The sequence below is a fragment of the Alosa pseudoharengus genome, unplaced genomic scaffold, assembly GCF_046254945.1.
Source record: "Alosa pseudoharengus isolate Yale_2024_CS ecotype anadromous, Long Island Sound unplaced genomic scaffold, YU_APseudo_1.1 YU_APseudo_1.1_scf_13, whole genome shotgun sequence".
Taxonomy (NCBI): Eukaryota; Metazoa; Chordata; class Actinopteri; order Clupeiformes; family Clupeidae; genus Alosa; species Alosa pseudoharengus.
The window spans coordinates 6,158,084-6,176,898 of record NW_027468598.1 but is presented as its reverse complement, the minus strand read 5'-3'; the positions used below and the strand labels follow the sequence as shown (position 1 = coordinate 6,176,898).

The 18,815-nt window shown below is 39.7% G+C and overlaps 1 protein-coding gene across 2 annotated transcripts; it reads left to right on the top strand.

Annotated features, from left to right (window-relative positions):
* The first annotated feature begins 2,571 nt into the window (after positions 1 to 2,571).
* mrps23 (mitochondrial ribosomal protein S23) lies at positions 2,572 to 11,764 on the top strand. 2 transcript variants are annotated; one of them, XM_076281928.1, is made up of 6 exons: positions 2,572 to 2,763; positions 3,869 to 3,926; positions 4,283 to 4,462; positions 4,627 to 4,704; positions 10,719 to 10,842; positions 11,242 to 11,764. In XM_076281928.1, the coding sequence occupies exons 3-6, from the start codon at positions 4,296 to 4,298 to the stop codon at positions 11,395 to 11,397; spliced, it is 525 nt and encodes a 174-aa protein (XP_076138043.1). In that variant the 5' UTR covers positions 2,572 to 2,763; positions 3,869 to 3,926; positions 4,283 to 4,295; the 3' UTR covers positions 11,398 to 11,764. The 2 variants fall into 2 exon arrangements, with proteins under 2 accessions (XP_076138043.1, XP_076138042.1); XM_076281927.1 differs by lacking the exon at positions 3,869 to 3,926.
* Positions 11,765 to 18,815: the final 7,051 nt, after the last annotated feature.

Here is an 18,815-nt window from a genome sequence, read left to right as displayed (position 1 = left end):
ATAGCATTTTTGAATAGTGAAAAATTTATATAAAATCAAAGAGTGCGTTTTTGAAAAAAAGAAGCTTTGTGTACTATGTAGGGCAGTTAACCGAGTGGAGCAGATGTGTTTTGATATGGGTAAGTCGAAAGGGGAAGGCACATAATAGATTTATAGCATTTTTGAATAGTAAAAAATGTATATAAAATCAAAGAGTGCGTTTTTGAAAAAAAGAAGCTTTGTGTACTATGTAGGCAAGTTAGCTGAGTGCAACAGATGTGTTTTGACATGGGTAAGTCGAAAGGTCAAGCTGCATAATAGATTTATAGCATTTTTGAATAGTACAAAAATTATATAAAATCAAAGAGTGCGTTTTTGAAAAAAAGAAGCTTTGTGTACTATGTAGGGCAGTTAGCCGAGTGCAGCAGATGTGTTTTGACATGGGTAGGTCAAAAGGTGAAGGCACATAATAGATTTATATTATTTTTTTTTATAGTAAAAAAATTATATAAAATCAAAGAGTAAGTTTTTGAAAAAAAGAAGCTTTGTGTACTATGTAGGGCAGTTAACTGAGTGCAGCAGATGTGTTTTGACATGGGTTGGTCAAAAGGTCAATTCGCATAATAGATTTATAGCATTTTTGAATAGTAAAAAACGTATATAAAATCAAAGAGTGCGTTTTTGAAAAAAAGAAGCTTTGTGTACTATGTAGGGCAGTTAGCCAAGTGCAGCAGATGTGTTTTGACATGGGTAGGTCAAAAGGGGAAGCCGCATAATAGATTTATAGCATTTTTTAATAGTAAAAAATTAATATAAAATCAAAGAGTGAGTTTTTGGAAAAAATAAGCTTTGTGTACTATGTAGGGCAGTTAGCCAAGTGCAACAGATGTGTTTTGACATGGGTAGGTCAAAAGGTGAAGGCACATAATAGATTTATAGCATTTTTGAATAGTAAAAAAATAATATAAAATCAAAGAGTGCGTTTTTGAAAAAAAGAAGCTTTGTGTACTATGTAGGGCAGTTAGCCGAGTGCAGCAGATGTGTTTTGACATGGGTAGGTCAAAAGGGCAAGCTGCATAATAGATTTGAAACATTTAACATTAAAAATTGTATAAAATCAAAGAGTAGGTTTTAGGGAAAAAGAAGCTTTGTGTACTAGAAAGGGCAGTAAGCCGAGTTCAGGAGATGTGTTTTAGTATGGGTAAGTCAAAAGGTGAAGCCGCATAATAGATTGAAATCTTTTATCAGCCTAAAAAATTCATAAAATCAAAACATAGGTTTTTGGACAAAAGAAGCTTTGTGTAATATAGGCAGGCCTTGTTTAAACACATTAAAGTTGGTTTGACACAAATTCGACCCTCGTAGTCAGTGCTAAATAGATATTTCGAATGTGTCGAATATCCAACGTCCAATATAAAACCAATTTTACCACGGTCTACCCATGCATGGATACGGAACATCGAAAATCGGCACCTGAAAGCAACATGCAGGTGCAAAGTCATGTCATTATAAAGACTGATGCAGACAGGTGATTGGTAATGAATGATGAGTGACCAATTAAGTCTTCCTGACAGAAACGAGGAATAAGCTTTACCTCATGATGATTAAAGACTCGCTGCGCTTTAGACTATCTACCAGAAACGCACATTTCCTCTCCCGGGATTGTTTCAATGAATGAAAATGGTATAATCCAAAAATGTCGTAAACTGACTAGATGATTGATTTCTAGGACTTGTTTTGTAAAAGGATATGTAATTAATTAGGCTCCTAGTTTTGTTGTGATAAAAACAGATGTTTTTAAAAAAAATAAAAAACATGAAATTCTGACTGTGACATCATTTGACCATGGTGATGCTGAAATTGATCAAGTAAGTCCTCTCATTCAATTATTTGATTTTAAACAGTTTTTTTTTACCTGCTTCTTTCAGGGGGACAATCTAAAGGGTCAGACCCCATCACACTAAAATATCCTTGAAACAAATAGAATTCTCTGATATGTCTGAAAGGGTCACTGAAATCCCTGCTTACATGCAAATAGTTTTGATTCTTGCATGTTCGCAGGCAGAGAAATTGCAATTAAATTGATTGACCGTCAGGCTCTGTCACATCAGACCCCACCACAGCCTTGACAAATAGCCTAGTCCTATTAGTGATTTTCAAAAACGCATTTTATTCAAGAATAAAAACATCCTGAAATGACACAATAGGTGTTCCTCATAGGATTGCCTCCATGTTCTCATATGACTCAATGTTCAGATTCAAGAATAAGAATACTTTTTTCCAAGTGAAAATAGGCTATATGTTTATAGCTACTATGTCCCATTGCAGTCAACAAAGTAGGCCTAGCCTATTCTCTTAAAAGTGCCATGATGGACCTGTCAAAATCCTAGAAATAGCCAAGTCACTTTTAATAAACACGATATTATTGAAACTCAATATATTTCATTAGATTGAAATTCAATCTAATGAATAGTTTATTGCTGAATCAATACGGAGCCTAGTTCATACACAACATCGAGAACTTTTATTATGGAAACTTGGAAAAATTGCAAACCGTACAATTTGTCCTAGGAGAGGCACCATACAGCGTCATCAATTCGGATGTCGTGCAGTACTTGCATGCGGCGGCAGTGGTTAACTTGTAAATAGAGCTGCTGGCTAACATGTTTTTCTAAGATTTCCATAGAATTGTCTGCATGCGAACATTTTGGTGATATTTATAAAACAATCGAATGATATCATGGCGGGGAGTCGACTTGAAAAATTCGGCACTGTGTTCACACGGTACGTTCGGCTATTCAGCTTGGTCCCTTTCAAGGTTATCATAGTCATTGGGTTATTCCTTTTGTAACGTTAACGTAACAGTTTAGTTGGCTTGCGGCTTTCTTGAAGCAGCTTCAAAGAATTTCATGGTTTGTATGTAGGGTTGTTTTGTAGGCTATTGGTTCAAACCTGAGATGAACAGAATACTTTTGTGTAATGTTAAGAGTGATGATTTAAAAGTCTAGGAAGGCCAAAAGTTAGCAACACATGAAGTTCAAAACCATAATGCATGTGTCATGTCTGCTTGACAGAATAAGACCATTCAACAGAGTGTTCAGATTAAGCACTCACCTTAGAAGCAGGCCATGCCATCTACAGTAGCCTACATATCTATGAAGCCCTACACCTTTTTTTTCCCTTAGAAGATTGAATAGATCGATAGATACTTTATTGATCCCCAGGGGAAATTCAAGAATAGATGACATATTTAGGATGCTTTTATGTGAAAATGAAGAGTTACCATGTGAATACATTTTCCAGACTCTACTCTGTAGGCTACCTGAATACAGGTTTGTTGGGCATGCCCATCTGCCAGAATGTTTGACCATTTAACTCAGATTTGCTTTACTACTTCTAGTACTACTACTATAGCTACTCACCGGCACCAGGAATCTTCATGGAACCTTGGGAGTGCAGATTTGATTTGTAGGTCTCCATTGAATAGACTGCATTTGCTTATTCTAGGGCAGTGTTTTTCAACCACTGTGCCGGGGCACACTAGTGTGCCGTGAGAGATCATCAGGTGTGCCGCAGAAAATTACCCAAATGTCACTCACTGGTCCAGAAAAGCAACTGTTGCATCAAAGAATTTATAACCACATGCTCTCATTGATTGTATAATTGCACTATTTGTGGTATGCAGGCATTGTACAACGGGGGGCCCATATCCAGTATTCACAGAATCATCACATATCCAGTTCATAACAACAATTAAATTAGATATAGTCACCTACAAAAGAGGGCGCTTGTTTTATTGAGCAGGTCTTGCATAGAAGCCATAATAAGGCCATATCTGTGTATTATTTGAAATTTTAGGCTATGGTATGTTTATTTTTTCTTCACACAGGATGTTAGTGTGCCGTGGGACATTTTAAGTGTCAAAAGTCTGCCGTGGCACAAAAAAGGTAGAAAAACACTGTTCTAGGGAGTGCTATTGCATATCTGTATCAAGGATTAGGACAAGGATCACCACAAAAATAAATGGTTGTAGAGCACTCATATGGTCTATCAAATGACACCAACAGAATCATAGAAGATGAAGTTGCATTTGATATTAAAGGGTTTGAAAATACATGCTGCCACAACAAGTGTCTAAAGCTTTTGGTGCAGCAGGTGAGGTGTTAATCTAAAAATCAAAAAACCTCAGATAAACATTCTTATTCGACCACTATTCTTCATGTCCTGAAAACAATATTGGATGGTGAGTTTCCACCATTGATTAACTGACTCCTCTAAAAAAGCCTTGTTTTTATTTCTTTAGAGTGAGAGATTTAATGCGTGCGGGTGTGATCAAAGAGAAAGACAAACCGATTTGGTACGATGTGTACGCTGCATTCCCACCAAAGAGAAACCCGCTTTACGTGAAACCATTGACCAGGACGGTTCGAAATACTGAGGATAAAGTGCCAGAAATATTCTACAGAGAAGATGTAATCCGAGCGTAAGTTTGAATCTTTTATTTCCAGTCATTTTGTCATTTTATAATTAGACTGTCTGGATGTACAATATGAGCCATTAACAATTATCTGTGTTTCATTTGCATGTCAAATTTTATGTTGTCATTACAATGTCAATGTAGTCATCCATATTATATGCTACTTGCAGGAAATTTTATGACACATATGGGAATGGTCCAAGAACGATCGATCTGTCCAAGTCCAACTTTGTGTCAACATGTCAAAGGTATGTCTCAATATTGTGGATTGATGAATCACATTTCATTCTTTTGTAAAGGAAGCACGGCAACATATCTTCTACACCAGGGGTCGGCAAATAGTGGCCCGCGGGCCAATTTTGGCCCGCCATCTATTCTATCTGGCCCGCGAGATGACGTTAATTTGCTGTTGAATGAATTTTTTTTTTAACCCCATGTTTTTAAAAAGAAAAAAAGGCCTACAGCAATCCCATCAATTTCAAAACATTTATTGAGGTATAGATGATAGTCCTACTAAAGTGACAAAACAGGTGGAACATCCTTGCAGTTATCCATGACGCACAGGTCGGAACGGTATTGGCACGCGAGTGCGCGTAATCTTGTGCAAAAAAACAACAACAGTGTCCTGTCTCCCTCTTCCAGTGGGCAAGGTCAAAAATAGCCTATGTTTCGTTAAATTAATAGGCTTGGCATTAAGAAATGCAGGCAGGCTCAACACATACCTCTGCTTCCATTCTTCTTTGTAGGTCCTGCATTCTGAATCAATTTTTCTTTTCAAGGCTTTTGACAACGACATTTTGCATCGATAACTAGCATATAGCAATGTTCAGCTAATCATTTACACGTCATCCAAAAGAATAATATTTGTAGCCTACACATTAGTTACGGCAAGTTGCTAGGCAAGTCGCCTGTTTCATGAGAGACGACAGGAGATGCAGCAGGCGGCATAAAAACAGCGCACATAAGCAAATAAACGTTTTTAATGGAATTAAATTAAATGCATTTTAAAAGTTAGATGATGTTTATTTTAATATAATATAATAATTAATAATTTAAATAGTAGGCCTATAACCCCCCCCCCCCCCCCCCCCCCATTACAAAAGCTATGGCCCGCGATGCCATTGTCTGAAAAAAAATTGGCCCGGGTCCAAACGTAATTGCCGACCCCTGTTCTACACTGATTTGTAGGGATGTAACGATGCACCGTGAATCGGTTAAAAATCGTTACGAACGTGTGAAAATTAAAACCGAATGAAAAAATTAATTGCGATGCAACTAATTGTCCATAAACGAATAAATAAATCGATCTGCAAGATCGAACACAGCCACTGATTTGACGATATCGGACCAGGAAGCCATGGAATTTTCTTCCTACAGATACAGATCTTGTTATACTGTAACCTCTCTGTACACAACGTTTACAATATATTGGTTTGTCTGTAGAAGCCTTGTCTGAGGAAGGGCAACCTTGTGTGAGGAAGGGCAGTGTGGCCTGAAACGTTACACTTGTGTTGATTAAACCATCTTATCAATTGGAGCTCCAGTGTATGGACTTTTTACTCAAGTCTCTTTGAGTCCAGCACCTACTTTAACCTCTGGGATGTGTGTGCCCAGGGCCTGAAGTTAACTTTTTTGGCCACCAGCCACTGTGGCAGGTGAATTTTGAAATCCACCTGCCACAGTGTTTTTTTACCAGCCAAAATTATTTTGTGCCCAAAATAAAGGTGAACGACTCAGAAAATGCATAAGAATGGTTCTTGAACTTGTACAGAATACACATTACAGTACACAAGTAAAAGTAAAAAAGTACTTTGTTAATAAATTACTCAAGTAGGCCCTAACAAGTTACTTTTTTGTAGGCCTATATTTTTATATTTTTGATGGACCTTTAAAGGGATACAAAAGTATCCTTTATGCCTATTTGCTTTTCTCCTCCTCTGTAGGTTATTCATATAGTCAAACATATTTTAAAAGCCCAATTCAAATATATTTTATTTAATATACTTTGTCATAGCCAGAATAAGCATTACGTGGCTATGGATTGAAAAGCAGTCTTCCAATACATTGCAGCTGATTCTTCTGCTTTGCATTGCTAGAAGTCTGGTTATAACTTCACCATACAGACAATGTAACCTAAAAACAATGGCTATATTATGGGTAGACCTATATTTAGGCTATAATAGCCTAGGCATATCCACTCGGGCAGAGCGACAGAGCAGGCTATCTGTTTTCTCAGCCGACCGTCTCATGTCATGTCCTGCAACATTGAGGCTACATAAATGAATGCTAGGCTTTTTCTAACTTGTATGCTCGATTTCCAGTGCATTTGCTTTGCTTGTAAATTAAGTTGTAGGCCTACTTTCCTTGTCCAATGTGATTGTTGAACGATGCTGGCCAGAAATGAATATATGTGGAAGTTTCCGTGTCATGTCATACCTCTAGTCTCGTTGGCACTCTGGCAGCCTCACCAGAAGATGCAGCAACTGGCAGGACGTCATTGCGTTAACTGAGTTGTTAGCTATATAGAACATCTACTTCTGTGTAGTAGGCTACATAGGCCAGCCATTACTTTTATAATCGCGGGGAAACGTAACTTTCTGAAGCCCTGTTTCTTTTCTCCCACGCCGTTGTGTACCGGGGGAGAGGTGCTCTTTTCTCCCTTGAGATACTTTCTCCAATAATAAACTTGCTCTCGTAACAAAAGGCATTTGAAAATGTAGCGGAGTGAAGAGTACATTTCCTACGGCAATCCCGACAGTGCATCTCCTTGCTCAGTGTTGTGTTGTCTTATTGGCTACCCGCCAACGTGGCAGGTAGATTGACAGTTTCACCCGCCAATAACAAAAGTTACCCGCATTTGGCGTGTGGGCGGGTGCCAATTTCATGCCCTGTGTGTGCCCCTTGCACAAATTTGTAGAAACCCTCACCACACTACCACAGAAGTGTAATAATATTTTGAGCATTGTTAGTGGTATAAAATAGTGACGTGGCACCTTGCCCTGTTAGTATCAGTGTAAGCCAGGGGTGGGCAAACTTTTTGGCTCAAGGGCCACACTGGGTTTTGAAAATTGGCCGGCGGGCCGCACAACAAACCCCCCCAACCACCCCCCCCCCCCTCCGCCGAAACACATAAAAAAACATTTTTTATAACCTATAATTTAGTATGAAAAGTATTTCTTTTAAAATATTAATTGCTTAAAAATACTGCTAATTTTATGCTGTTTAACATGTATAAATTGTGCACTGTCGCTTTAAGACAGTCGCTTTAATTCACGTTTATTTCTCAATGATCTTCTGCCTGCTAAGGTATGGCCCTCTCACACTTTTTAAATGGTCAGTAGTGGGAACTACTGCTGCCTTCATGATTTCCTTTTAAAAGTTTCTTGTAAGAAGGAGGTATCAATTATCAACAATGACAAGCCAGCTGGAACCTGCGGCTCTCTCTCCCTCTCGTGAGTGCAGACACGTTCCCAATTCACCCTTCGCTAAGTCCCGCCCTCCTTAGTTACTGTTGCTATGCCTGACAAGCTTTAGGACCCTGCACGTCTATTACATGGGGGAGAACCGGGACTTTTCAATGAAATGTAATTTACAAAGACATCGTACCACACTGAAAGCTAATATTTTGTCACTAGCAACCTACATCCGTCCTCTGTCAAATACAGTTGGAATTTCATCTCTGAACAAAACCGTTCATGAGTTATTTAAGCAGAAGTCGAATGTGCGTTTTGTTTCATTCGACTCTCCTGGCCAGAATGAATGGAACAGGCATGGGGGACGAAAGAAACATACCATTTAAGCTATGTACTTCCCACAACTTCAATATTTGACAACATATCATGAATGGTACTTCAAATAGATGTTATTTTAAATAGATTGCTGATGGGCTATACATCTTGGTGAACGTCTGTTAACAACTTCTTGCCGTTATCGTGAAGCGTGTATCTCGCGGTTATGGAAATATCATGCAATATGCCATTTTTTATAGTTAGAACAATATGTGTTCCCAATTATATCATGTTTCTATAGTGTAACATGTCATTTCACTGTGTCTTTACGTGGGTTAGGGCACCACACATCCAAATAAGTGCCCTTCGTGACCCACAGGCCTTCAGTCTCCATAGGTTAACACGGCAAAACTCGAAAAGCTTGTCAGACCTCCCGTGCCTAGTGACGGGTTGCTAAGCCACGATTGGCCTGTGGCGGTTTTCGGGTGTGGCTTAGCGAAGGGTGAATTATGGAAAATGGATCGCATGTTCACGTTAGATCTGCTGCAAAGGAGATAACTAAGAGTTAACTTAGTTTAACATGATGTTATCTCTATTTAACATGATGTTTTGACATTGACATTGTAAACGTTCTCTAAGGAGAGTGAAAAGCAGTTTGCAGTAAAGCTAACCAACGTCGTCTATATCGCAGGAAAAAAATAGCGAGCAGTCTGATAACCAAATGAAATGCTCAGCGGGCCGGATGAAAGTGCTTGGCGGGCCGGATCCGGCCCGCGGGCCGCAGTTTGCCCATCCCTGCCAGTGTAAGCCCATCCAGTGATGATGCAAATCAACAGTCTTGCTCAAAACGCCACCAATTAACATAATTTTGCTCTCGATCAAAAGTTTGAAGTTGTTAACTACCGTAAACAGACCCTAGGTTGTCTTTACCCCAGAGTTACACTTTGAAGCCACGTGGGGAAACTGAACAGTCCGTACTAGACTATAATGAGCTAGCCAATTAGGCTACTTTGTTTATAATATTTCAAGGCTTTTACCAGTGCTGCTGACAGATGAAGCAGCAAGAGACAGAAAGAGCACAGAATAATGTAGCTTAACAGCACCTAGGCTATAATATCTGCATAATGTTTGCTGTCATTAAATAATCAAAAATACAGTATTTTATATTTTTATATAAGTAGTTTATAGCCTATAACAATATAATATTATAATAAAAAATATTATTATAATATTATAGTAATATTAAGCTATACATAGCCCATATGCCCCTCCCCCTGGTCAGACACCTTAACTAACATATTTTCTGTGGGAAACACCGACTGCAGCTTATTCAAGTAAAAACATTGTGAGAAAATTGCATCATGAACCTAAAGTCGTGAATCATATCTAATCTTGAATTGAAGGTATTGTTACATTCCGATAGATTTGTTTATTCTGTGACAAAGTAGCACTGCATTTAAATTCAAGTTCCAACGTTATTTCTCCCCTGAGGGTAACTGAGGATTTTGCCGTGAGTCATAGATGACTAGAAAAATACCACAACAGACAACAATACTACAATTTTTCTACAATTCTACCAAAAAGTTAGCCTGACGTAGTCATACTCAATTCTAGTCAGAATATGAGTCTGATACTGCTCCATTGGGACATAATTATGGGGCGTGTTTCAACTGATACAGGGGGGGAATGCCTCTGCACTCAATTGGATAGACCTAACCAATCAGAGCAACGAAATAGCTTACCGTTGTAGGAAGAAAACACACAAACCATCCTTCTTCTTCACAAATGCCTTAACATTGTTTTCTGGTCTTTTGTAAAAGTTAGTGCCGTCAATAACTCCTAGCCTACAACACTCATTAGCGAAATCTAAGAGATACGTACTAGGGTAGGCTATTAGGAAAAAACGGATAGCCTATATCCCCTCCGTTTTTAAAAATAATTCTGTTGAACACTGATATGCTACAAACATGTTAAACAGCTGGGAAAGGCTGTCGCAAATCCCTCGAACAGGTGGTCAATCAGAGATTTCAAACGAACGAGGGAACATGTCGCAATGCAACAGCGCTGTTTTCCCTTGATGAAAGTGAAACCACAAGTTTTCCCACATCTCAACTCTGGCCAAAGTTTTCAGAAATAATCGTTTTCAGTGATAAAACCTCATTAAATAATATGCATTTTCCATATGGGGTCTTAAAAGCCATGTATCCGTCTAGCCACAGCGTTTTTGTTTCAAACATAAGCCTAATCTAAGCGTGCTCAGATGACGTGATAGACCAGGCGCTGTTGCTCACCTGTCCATCATCTTAAAGCCTGATTTGATTGGTCCGCCTGATCTAGGGCGAGCATACTTGCTCCACAATGGAGCAATGCCAGACCGAACTTCCCAACCTCAAATGTTGTGGGCGGTACTAAGTTCGGAATGGCACCCAGGCTACCAAAAAGTAGCCCAGGAGTACAACCCTGACTAGAGTTCATTATGACTGTATACTGAAACATACAGAAAATTATCAATCCATTGGCTTTGTGTTTGGCAGGTTTGTGGAGAAGTACAATGAATTGCAAAGCTCGGGAAACTTTGAAGAAGACGGCCTCTTTGAGGAGACCAGTAAGGCACTTCTGGCAGAAGGCATTATACTCAGGAGAAAGGGTGGTCCCACAGTGAGTTCTTCTGTTGTTAATTATAGTTCTGTGATAAGCAAGTGTCCCATACTCGATCAGTGGTAGTATTGCTACTAGGTATCGGCAAACACACATGCGCATTTGACTAACCAAACTAGTTGCCATTAACATGTTCTTTTTGTCATTAAGCGTGATGTAAGTCAAACCTACTATTTTGTTAAATTGTGTAATTACTCAGTAGGTTTCTTTGAAACTTTGATGTTTCATTTCTTGAGCTGCCTACATTTTCTTGTGGGAAGATGTACCATTATCCGTTACAGTATGATCCACTGATGATCCAGTTTTTTTTCTGTTAATATAAAGAAATATATTGTAGCAGAAAAGTACATTAAATAAATATGATCTTGACTTGAGTATACAATACCTCTTGTCCTGCAGGTGGCAGCAGAACACAGAGACCCTATACTGGCCATGAAATTGACCGAAATGTTGGCAGAAGAGCAGCAAACCAACACAGCAGCAGATGAAACGACATCAACACTGAGGGACCAGACACAGACAGAAACACCGACCACAGATCCCAAACCCTCCTAAATACACACCTGCATTTGGAACTTACCCCTTTGTAGCACAAGACCACACAGAGTGTGAGGATTATCAACATACTGCCCATTCATTCGGCTTTGTCTCTAGTTTAAGACATAACCTTGGCTACATTTTTGAAGTTACACATGGAAAGGAGGACTATTAATAGTCTGTCAGATTTATGGGATAGATTCTGTCCAGAAGTCTGTATGTTGTGTGTGTGTGTGTGAGTATTTCAGCTGCATGTTTGTAATAATTTTGCCACATATTATATGGATAAAATGGGGTAGACCCACTAATGAAAACGTATTTACAAGGTCAGAAGTCTGCTTCAACAATCTTTAAAAATAGGCTTTAATTAAAACAATTTTCATCAGTCCTGCCCCAAGTCCCTTGTGCCTCCTGGGAAAGGCTTTGCTTGCATTTTGTTGTGAAGGTGGCGTTGTAAAGAGCAGTGAGGATCTGCAGCTTGACACATCTCCAAGTCAAAAGATATGGCTCCAACACGTCATGGTTCAGAGGGTGCTTTCATAGCTACACAATCGATGAATGCCAGCACAGTAGAGCACGTCCTGTCTGAATCAAGTCTACATCCATTCAGAGTAGGGGCATAAGCATATGTTATATGCAATCTTATCAAGAAAAGCAGCTTTCATTTTGCAAAATGAATCTGGTGTAATAATGTACAAGTTTAATTTTATTTAATGATAAAATAGTGAATTTGAACAAAAGGAACATTCTTGAAAAAATCTGCCATTACTGGCAGGAATATGGGAGACTATCTGAGCCTTCTGCCTATAACAATGAAAATTCAGCAACCAGTTATTGAATAATGCTTCACATTTATCATGCATGCATGCCATGAATCAACTAATTTTATATGATGTTTGGAAATTAGTGGTATTGTGGAGTAATTGGATAATCTTATTTCTGTTATATGACCAACCGCTTTGTATATTCCTATCAATTCTTTCTAACATTTGAAGATGTATTTGCAATTAGCAATATTTATTTATGTCTTCAGCAAAGGTAGTCCAAATATTAACTAATAATAAATTATAGACTTTAGTGAACTCACTACCAGTTCACAATTGGTGTTTGGCAGGTGTATGGCAGTTGTCATGATGCTTAACAGGAGTGGTAATAGAGGGACTTGGTGGTCGAGCTGGGGGTGCCCAAATGCCTACCATCGCTGCCTGCCACACATCATTGCCATTCGCCTTCTTGGCAGCTGTGCTGCAATTTTTCCCTATTTCTTTTCAAAGTGTCTTCTCAGGCAGGTAATTAACTCTTCCCCTCTTCAGCCAGACTTCTGCCAAGGATATCTGGATTATAGATGATTCCAATTAAGTATGGACAGTAATTGCATTGATCCAAATGCCATTCTTTCTAGCACTCAAATGAGCAAGAACAATTTCTGAGTGCTTGCAGCATGGTAAATATCAACTCTAAAGGTGTCTTCGAGCAACAGTTCCGAGCCACCAAGAGGATTTGAATTTTCTTATTGAATTCAGGCGGAGGAATTACCTTTGGTATTTTCAGATCTGACAGCTTTAAGGTCAGCATAAAGAGCTCACTTAAATGTTTCGGCAAATAATTATATACCTCAATCCAAATTTTGCAACAAAACCTTAATAGTGTGATATGGAGAAAAAGACCCATATTGTACAGTCATCATTTGGAGTAGATATACAGTCTATAAGGTCTATAGACACATTGAAAGAGCTCATACAGTAAGGTAAAATTACCTTAAACATTGCTTGCTGCTCATATTTCTGTGTATGAATTAACAAAATCATTGTTACTTCATTCATTTCATTTTGTCAAAATGTTGATATTTTTTGAATATATGACAGGTTATTCTTTTGTCCTGCCTGGAAACATGGACTCCAGGATTCTCACTGTGCCCACCTCTGTTGTTGCCACATAATGAAAAAATTAAATTAGGCTTCAAGTCATCTCTCTCTCCCTATCTAATTCAGTTCAATTCAATTCCACTCTAAGCTCTATCAACACGACCATAGTATAATACAGTACTCTCTATCTCTTTCTCCTACTTTTTTTCTCTCAAAATCCATCCATCAAGTGAGGCCAGTGTTCTGAATGAACGTATAGAACTGACAGTTTCCAGCATTCCATGGTCAGTTTTTGTTCTTCTTTGCTGGCTATTGTGTCATAAAGATATCTCATCTCTGTACTGCACTGAAGCTGTGCACATCTTAATTGTCTCGCCTCGTCGTGCACAATAAGACACAGCTTGTCAGTCATGCTGATGGAGCCGTTTCTAAAATGAAAAAGCCACCGGCATTGTGTGTGTATGTGTGTGTGAGACATATATATGTGTCTATCAAGTCATCTTTTCATGCTGCAGTAGCAGTAGCAAGCATTTGTTGAGCCTCATTAAAAATCATGGAAATATTCAAATCAGCTATGTGTTGAAAGGAGCCCAATATGATATGAACTAATATGAATTAAGGCTGCTTATATTGTTGTGGCCCTATTGATGATATGAGTCAAACAAACACGCAGGTCACATCCTACTGTGGTTGCATTGTCACACCTGAATCTAAATTCATGTGTTCAATGTATTTTTGATACATGTGCTTAGCCTAAAGCAGCATCCATGGTCCTTTCAACACCAACATCAAGCTGTGTTAAATGAGATAATGATTCGCTTGAAATAGTTTTTGTCAACCAATCCCTGCGTTTGACAATTCATGATTCAAATTCATGAACTTGAAACTGCATCACCACTAGATGGCACTGTAGTGTCATTATTGTTATCAGTCAAGCGATAGTGACTTTCGGCCATGGAATAGTGAGTTAGTCAAGGTAATTGTGTCTGCACAGGTGAATATTTAATTCTTTGAACATATGTTGTTAAGGACAGTTTATATTTATGAAAAATAAAAACTGTTGTCCACAGCATCTAGGTATGTGGCACATGGCAGTGTGCTGTCTCATACACCATATAAGGGAAGAACCTTTTCAGTTTCTTTCAATGATACTTCATCTTCATCTGCCCCCTTATCTTATGGTGTTCCATAGGGGTCAGTGCTTAGTTGTATTTTATTCTCACTGTACATGTTGCCACTCAGTCAAATTATGAAAAAGCACGGTATATCCTATCATTGCTATGCGGATGATACACAACTGTATCTCCCATTTAAATGTGGTTCCTCTGGTGCTCTAAACCTATTGCTTGATTGCCTAAAAGAGATTAAACAATGGATGTCGACCAATTTTTTTAAACTGAATGAATCCAAAACAGAAATTCTATTTTTTGGTTCACATGAAGCTGCAAATAATGCAATTAGTGATCTATTTATTTATCTGTTTTATTTTTTTTGAGCACTTTGGTCAACCACAGGTTGTTTTAAATTGTGCTATATAAATAAACTTGACTATGACTAGCTTTTAGCCATCTGGCAGTTGTACAACATCCTACGGAATTCCAAAAGAATATGCTCTTGAAGAGTGAGGTTCAGTACTTCAGTGCTGTAATAGTTTTAAAGCATTTTAGCATTTATGAAGATGTAAGTAATGTATGTAATTTCTGTCCTCATAATGACAATAATGATAAAATATAAACTGTATAGTTATTCCCAATGCTTTATTATTTTTTCTGAATGTTTTTTTCTGAATCTGAGAAAAACAGCAGGGCAGAAATATATATTTTATATTGATGTGTGTGTATGAGAGAGAGAGAGAGAGAAGTAAGAGGTACCCTTGTTGGCTTTGGCCTCTGTAGCAGAGGAGGCCCAGGTGCGACAGGAATTAGGGAATAAGAGGCATGAAAGTAGTAAAAGCCAGGCGACCATGACGGTCGCCCTCAGAGTAAAGGGTGCGATATGAATATATTTATGTGTGTGTGTGTGTGGGTGTGTGGGTGTGTGTGTGTGTGTGTGGGGGGGGGGGTGCAGACTGCTTCTCTCTCCCCTTCCCACCCCCCCAGCCTCCCATCAGCAATAAATAACAGGGGGAAACGAATACATAACCGAGTGCCCCATGACAACTGAAGGAGAACAATTGGCACGCTGTGCTCCAGATGATTGGCAGGGTTCGCTCCCCCCATCTTCTCTTCTGAAGCCATGGCAAATGCCAGCGGATACATTATGCATATGCTGCTTCCTGGGCCCGAGTGGCAGAGCAGAGGAGAACAGAAGGAGAGGAGAGGAGGACAGACAAGTTTTACTCTGATCTGACCACTTTACTTTTTGTTTGTGTATGACGTATTTTAGACGTAATCAAAAAAAAAAAATCAGTGAAGCCATGCAGAATAGTGTCTTTTAGTTATTTTTAAATTTGATTACGTCTAAAATTCAGGAAATTCTTCCAGATGGGCTTTGTGGTCTGTGGGTGCCAAACATTTGAGGAGTAGTGTCATGGCAGCATAAACAACAGCACACCCAAAACAAACACGGGGCAGCAAGACAGGGAAGGAAATGGATGGACTGCCACATCTGATTTCTTGCTAAGGAGGAAGTGTCCACTGACTGGAACTGCCCAGCAGATGAGAGGCGCTGCCGCTGTGGATGCCAGCATGTTTGGAAGCGCCCTGTCTGCCGCTTCTCTCCTGGATCAATCAACTTTGCCCTCATCTTCACCACTCTCCTCTAATTGCGCATGATAGATTTAGCTCTCTGCCAATACATCTGCCACTCTGCAATCACTGACTGCACTTTAAGTCACAGGGCTGGGCTAGAAGGCAGTTGTTTGAGTCAACAGTGAAATACTACTCACATTTTCCACTGACTTGAGGTCGTTATGCTTCATTCAATACTTTCTGCAATGAATATTGACAATACAGCTTTTAAAGATGGGTACTGTCATAACAATGATTTCTAGTGTGACATTTTAACTTCAACAACACAACCTTGATTGAAGCATGGCATTGGATGGGATCCCATGATCGAACCATAATCGGTGCAACAACCCTTATGGATTTTTTTTAACAGATAAGTGAATTTCAAATACTTACATAAATGACCTTATTGGATTCTGCACTAAAGTAGTAGTTCTATTGATATATTGTATATGATACTGTACATAATCTTAACACTTACATATGTGCAAGTAGTGGTGTCAGAGTGGTGAAATGTTCAAAGCAATCCATACAACATTCTTGTAAATGTTAGCATTGGAGGTATGAGAGCCCAGGTGGCCTTGTCCATCACCTCACTGGCTTTAGCGGGTGCACACCGGGGCCTGCCTTTGCGGAGGCGTGAACATGGAGGGTCCTGGTCCTAATCAATGCCAGGTTGAGTCTGCTGGGCTTTCAAGACCTTTCCACTGTTTGTTTCCTTCTCCTCCACACTCACATTCACTTTGACAGAACAGCAGTTATGAGAGAGAGGTGGTCAAAGGGTATTGATTGGGAGCCAGCTTGTCGTTTTACTTATTTATTTATTTATTTAGCTTTGAACAGTCAAGGTCACATTGTGTCCGTTCCTTATAAGTCGGTGATGAGTAAGGTTTTTAGGGACTAAGGCTGTGTTTACCATTATGATAAAAGCAAACATTTTATAATAGCCAACTCAACATGACCACGAGCACCCATGAGTAACATCTTAGTTGATTTTATGATAGCTAAAGAATCTTTTATCCAGGCTGGTTGTAGCCTTTTATATACCATGTGCTTTTAAATGTTTTGACCTACAGCTCTATCACATTTTGAAAACCTCCTTGTGGCTTTCATGTGGCACACTTAAATGAATAGATTTTGAAAACCTCTTTGTGGCTTTTCATGTGGCACACTTAAATGAATAGCCTGCACGTTCTTCCCCTGCTTGAAGGACAACCACATGCAAAACTCTGCATGCTGTCTTGGTGTGTTTTAACAGTGCCTGTGGCTTTCCCTTTCCATGAGCGTTCAGTCTCAGTCCTCTGCTGAGGGTGTGTTTAATTCATGCCCCCCACAGCAGTATCCTATCGCCCCAGGCTATCGGCTCCTCACAGCCATGTTAGACCCTGATCTCTTACTCTCCTTAAGAGACACATTAGAGAACCCATCCCTCTGTGAATAGCGAGAAAATCGTGGTGTGTGTGGGGGAGAGTATATCTATATATACTCTGTGTGTGTGTGTGTGTGTGTGTGTGTGTGGCACGCAGAACATGTATGTGTGTGCCCATATGTTAGTGTATTTTAAAGAATTTAGCCTAGGACACCACTGAAAACTAGTGCTCAGTTACAGACCTCTCTTCTCCCCTGGCAAAGGCTGACATTTTTCTCATCCTTGTGTGTGTGTGTGTGTGTGTGTGTGTGTGTCTCATCACCACAAAACGCATGTCATCCAGGTCAGCGCAATTTGCTCGGTGGGTGACTTCATTCTCCGGTGGCATTAGTATGCGGTGGCACGGCGCATGGCACCATCGCCCTCCTGTCTGCTTCCTCTTCCCTTGTCACCTACAGCTAACCTTTGCGCATGATACAATTCCAAATAATTGGCCCCTGATAATTAATCCCTATGAAAATGGCTCTTTAAGAAGCGTAAATTGCACATAACAGGCTTTTGCTTAAGCTTGCTTTTTTTCTTTTCTCTTTTTTCCCTCCAATCTAATCAAAGGCTTACAATTAAGCTTGAAAGGGGAGCAGGGTTGGAGAGCTCCTTGGACCCAGCCGGAGCATTATGGGGTGTAATTTGCTGGGCCCTTGAGCATTTACAAACCTTCCCACCAAGGAGGGTTTTTCAAATGTAAAATATTGATATTAAACGAGAGGGGACGTTTTCGCAGGCTGAGTGGGCCAGGGGACCATATGACACAGACAGAGGCCCTCAGTGGTGAATAGGGGGCCACAGCTGGGACAAAGAGCTGCCTCTTAATAACTAATGATCACCTGCAGGAGGCCCTGGCTCACTCTCTCACACACACACACACACACACACTCACACCTATGCCTTTTCTTGAAACAATTTGTATAAATGTGTCTTCTGTGTGATGCAGGGTTGTTTGTGCCCTAGCACACACGCATACATACAGTACACTACCAATATAAAATGATTCTTCTGTTTTGAATCAGAGGACAATCCACAAACAATAAGCTGAATGCATGCATGAAAACACCCTCAAGCTCTGACTTAAGGCACTGAGAAGAACGATGCTAATAGGCTGGAAGACAGGGGACAAAAAAGAAGAGCAACAAAGCAAAGTTAGGAGAGAGTGAGAGTGAATGGCACTGCGCGATAAAGAACAAGGGGGAGCGGGGATGACATTCTTCTCCATCGGAAGCCCAATGAATAAGCAGCGGCGGGCTGAGGAAGGCTCCATGCTGGAGGGGGAAGAAGGTTGCCGGCAGCCTCCATGTTGACATTCTTAACAATGTACTGCCGGGGCTTTTGTTCTGGTTGTCATTTGGAATTCTTTTTCTTCCGCTGTTCTTTCCTATTTCTGCATAGAAGCAATGCATCAATTGGAATACAAGGGAC